We start from the raw sequence: 5,000 nt of genomic DNA, 5'->3' as shown, positions 1-5,000 counted from the left end.
AGGAAACGATTCCGGAGGTGGCGGAGCCGTATGAAGCGGTCGTGAGCAGCAGTTGTCGCCCTTGGTCTTCCCGCTCGTGGCAAGTCAGCAACGGAGCCAGTGGCTTGAAACCTGACCCACAGTCTACTGATGGTGCTCTGGGACACGTGGAAGTGCCTGGCGATTGCACTTTGACTTTGGCCTGCTTGTAAACGACCCAATGCAATTTGGCGGTCTTCTCTGCTCAATCGGGCCATCTTTCGTCGCTGAATTGTCGTCTGATTTCTTTGTGGCGAACAATCCGCTTTTATGGGTTTTGGAAGACATGGTGAGAGCTCAATATTCCCCGAGTTTCACGAGATTACACTGAAGCATGACGAGTGGTCATGCCAAATGAGCAATTTTGACATTGTAGCCACTGATAACGCATGCGTCACGTGCAGAGCTCACTTGTGGCAATGGACGAAAGGTCGACGACCAGATAAACATTTTCTGCAGTTTGGTGGATATCCTTGTAGCCATATAACTAAATTAACCAAATATTACAAGCTATGCGTTTCTTTTTTTGAACAGTATAGATCTGTCTGTCTGCATGTGTAGCCTACTTACAGGGACACGACTGCCAACTAGTCTCGGCCCGCTCAAAATAACAATGACCGAGACTTTCAGTAATTCCTTCGCGTGACGTCTAACCCTCTTACGTCATAATGTGACGTCAATGTAATGTGACGTCTTCAAATGTTGGAGTTTCTACCACAGACATACACACGCACGCACGCACGCACATACGCACGCACGCACAGACAGACAAAGTTACAATCGCATAGGCTACACTTACGTGAGCCAATAAAGCAAGCAAGAAAAGAGTCAAGTCGATGTTTATTTCTGCTACTGCTGCATTTTTCTCTCACAAAACAGGAAAACATAACAAATAATCGAAACACATTTAACATCAGAAAACAAACGTGTCAGCTTACCCCCGCAAATACAATCTCGCTTCAAATCCTTTGCTGAAAATGGAATGTCGTGAATGCATTTGTTCTGATCAAAACCCAGCAATGAACTGAACAGCGACTTTAGCTGTCATCAGTCATTCCCCGGCCTTTCAAGTTTCCACTTCCACTTCTCTGATTACTTTCTGATTACTTCAGTCGTGTCGGGTAGAATTAAGAAGGAAATAACCTGCTTTCATGTACACGAACGTCCGCCCTCGCACAGACGCACGCACACAAACACGCACACAGACTAGACACACACTTGCAAGCACTCATTCCGAATCACGCACTCTCATGCGCTCACGCACGCACGCACGCACGCACTCGCGCACGCACGCCGCACTAACACAAGTACGCACTCTTGCACACAAACACACACACACACACACACACACACACATACACACACACAAACACACACAAACACACACACAAACACACACACACACACAAACAAACACACAAACACACACACACACACACACACACACATACATACACACCCACACACACATTAGACCATACTCTCCTTGGTACATGCAACCCTTGAAGCGGTTTCTTCTGGAATGATTGGATTGATTTTATTGTGCAACATCTCGTTCATAAAGTGAATGGAGTTGCTGTAGCCCACTGGTTAACATGCTACGCATTTGCATTGTTTATATTTATTTCTTTAAACGTGATTTAATTTTGCATTTTTAGATTTCGTTTGCTTTGATTTTTATTTACTATTTGTGTTGCAAATAATTGTTATTCTTGTTACAATTCCTGTTTGTTTTTTAATTGTGTTATCATTTCTAAATAAAGATGTGATGGGTCTCTTGCCCTCAAGACTTTGAATACATGTAAAAAGGCAACACTAAAAAATGAATCATTTGTATTACTTTCTATTTCGAGAACAAACGGTGAAAAAAACATACTTTTCCTTTGTGGTGTTAGTTTCATTTTGTCTTCTTTTTCTTCTTCTTTGATAATTTTGTTCTTTCCTTGATCTTCTGGCCTCTTTTGATTAACCGTTTTTGTTCGTCACTAATTCCCTCTTCACATGTGACATTGCTTGCTTGATTTTTCTATTTTTTTTACATTTTTATCGCAGATGAATTTCTGTCCATCCCGGTTTAGAAACTGAAACATGTCTTCGAAAGAAAAGTGCAGTGGGACTTGTCAGATCTACTTCTTGCACTGTCAGTCTGACTCTCTCGGTTGCAGATAACCCCGGACGAAACTTCCACCATCATCTGGCGACTGTCTGGAGAGCACACCATCATGCAGGGTTCTCTCCCTTTCCGGAACACTCTTCTGGTTGGTAAGTACAAACTTGGATACACCGAGGCTGAAAGGTTGACTTTTGTGTGTATGAGTTTTGGTGGCAAGGACGCCGTTTTGCCCAGCAGCTGCGAAACATGAGTGGGTAGGATGCACCCGACCCCACTCCGCCTCGTGACAACAGTAGATCTACACCTCACTGTCTCAGATCTAGATTTACATGGGATAAGACCATCCCTCCACTTCCGCCTACCGCACGTCAACATCCTGACTTCTAGCTGTCATGAGTTGGGATTTTTGTGTGCAATATTTTCCGAAAAATTCACCAGTGCCTTGTACAACATTAATTTTTAAAAACAAATACCACTGTGCACAGAGAGCACCCAGGCTGTTGATGTTTGGTATGTGACCAAGTGGAGGGTGGTCTTATCCCATGTTAAAGCCTGACCGGATCTAACATGGTGAGTCCAACTGTTTTCACGAGAAGGAGTGCGCCTTTAAAAATACCAACAAATCGTAACAACTGATATTTGTTTTTCCGGACAGATTTTTTAACACTCATTAAACGTGATAAAAAGCATTGTATGGATGTGAGACTGCAGAGAATTTACTCTTGAAGTAAGTGTAACAAAGGAGTACATAACAGCTTGTAACACACTCAGGTAGAGTCAAGACAAAACCTAATATCTTCTTCTTTTTCGTTCAAGGGTTGAAACTCCCACGTTCACTCATGTACTTGCACAAGTGGGTTTTTACGTGTATGACCGTTTTTAATCCGCCATTCAGGCAACCATAAGCTGCTTTCGGGGGGAAAACCTAAATAATTTATGAACTAAACCTTTGACCTCTTTCTTTGTCTTCAAAATGTCTTGTCCAAGATAGATGCTTTGGATTGTAATAGTGTAGTAATATTGCACGAAAGAACGAACACTGACTACATGCATCTTACTTATTGTACGGCTACCAACAGACATTTTTCATTTGTAACCTCAAAACATCGAAAGTATGCGTCTTTTCTGTGTAGCAGCTTTTTAATTCATCTACCAAGTCTTTCAGTCTGCACCGATTTAAAAAGTATTATAATTAACGTTGAAAATACGAATTACCCCCAAAATGAGTTGGACTATCTCAGTAACACGGGAAGTTCCACATGGCCAATGTTTGTTCTGCAAGCCATTGTGAGTGTGAGTGTTCTGAAAGTGTGTTATAATAATTATGATGACGCTTTAACACCAACAACGTCGCTATCGCCCCCAATATGAACTTGAACAATTGATATAACTGGGAGGGCAGAATTCAACGGCCGTAGTTGGACATGAAATACTGAATTACCAATTACGTGGAGTATACATTACACACATTGTAAAATGTTTGTTTTGTCTTGATTTTGTTCGTTATTTGTGTTTGTGACGTTGAAGGATTTTACGTACATTTGATAGCCAACGAAGAAGAAAAAATGTTGGGAACGGACAATACCAGTGTGTGAATATCATTAAATGTACATTACACATGCAGACCAAATCTCTTTATAATATTCTGTCTAGTTTTGTCGGTCATTTCATATGTTTTTATTAAAGTTTAACATTAGAATTTTGACACACTGACAAACACAGATCAGCAAGAGAACAGACACACAAACACAGAATAAAACATCCACACAGACACGCAGACATACAGTTGGTCGCTCTGCAGAGGCAAAAACAGTCAAGAACACATGCATACATAACAAGTCGCGTAAGGCGAAAATACAATATTTAGTCAAGTAGCTGTCGAACTCACAGAATGAAACTGAACGCAATGCCATTTTACTCGTAGCATCGTCAGGCCACCGCTCATGGCAAAGGCAGTGAAATTGACAAGAAGAGCGGGGTAGTAGTTGCGCTAAGAAGGATAGCACGCTTTTCTGTACCTCTCTTTGTTTTAACTTTCTGAGCGTGTTTTTAATCCAAACATATCATATCTATATGTTTTTGGAATCAGGAACCGACAGGAAATAAGATGAATGTGTTTTTAAATTGATTTGGACAATTTAATTTTGATAATAATTTTTATATATTTAATTTTCAGAGCTTGTTTTTAATCCGAATATAACATATTTATATGTTTTTGGAATCAGCAAATAATGGAGAATAAGATAAACGTAAATTTGGATCGTTTTATAAATGTTTAATTTTTTTTACAATTTTCCGATTTTTAATGACCAAAGTCATTAATTAATTTTTAAGCCACCACGCTGAAATGCAATACCGAAGTCCGGGCTTCGTCGAAGATTACTTGACCAAAATTTGAACCAATTTGGTTGAAAAATGAGGGCGTGACAGTGCCGCCTCAACTTTCACGAAAAGCCGGATATGACGTCATCAAAGACATTTATCAAAAAAATGAAAAAAAAACGTTCGGGGATTTCATACCCAGAAACTCTCATGTCAAATTTCATAAAGATCGGTCCAGTAGTTTAGTCTGAATCGCTCTACACACACACACACACACACACACACACACACACACACACACGCACACACGCACACACGCACACACGCACATACACCACGACCCTCGTTTCGATTCCCCCTCGATGTTAAAATATTTAGTCAAAACTTGACTAAATATAAAAAGCAAAACAACCATCAACAAACAGACATCCAAACACACAAACAAACGAACCACCGCGCCAATCGAACACAGAAAACAACAACAACAACAACACCAACAACAACACCACCAACAACAACAACAACAACAGTATCAACAACAACAGTA

General features: G+C 40.5%; 1 protein-coding gene across 1 annotated transcript in view; it reads left to right on the top strand.

Annotated features, from left to right (window-relative positions):
- The window catches only part of LOC138970515 (uncharacterized), a 26,881-nt gene that overhangs the window by 2,862 nt on the left and 19,019 nt on the right, over positions 1 to 5,000 (top strand). The window contains exon 2 of the mRNA XM_070342968.1: positions 2,184 to 2,280. Coding sequence (XP_070199069.1) covers positions 2,241 to 2,280 — 40 coding nt within the window. The 5' untranslated portion in view covers positions 2,184 to 2,240. The remainder of the gene's footprint in view (positions 1 to 2,183; positions 2,281 to 5,000) is intronic.

This window comes from Littorina saxatilis, linkage group LG7 (assembly GCF_037325665.1).
Source record: "Littorina saxatilis isolate snail1 linkage group LG7, US_GU_Lsax_2.0, whole genome shotgun sequence".
Taxonomy (NCBI): Eukaryota; Metazoa; Mollusca; class Gastropoda; order Littorinimorpha; family Littorinidae; genus Littorina; species Littorina saxatilis.
This window is presented reverse-complemented; position numbering and strand designations above follow the sequence as displayed.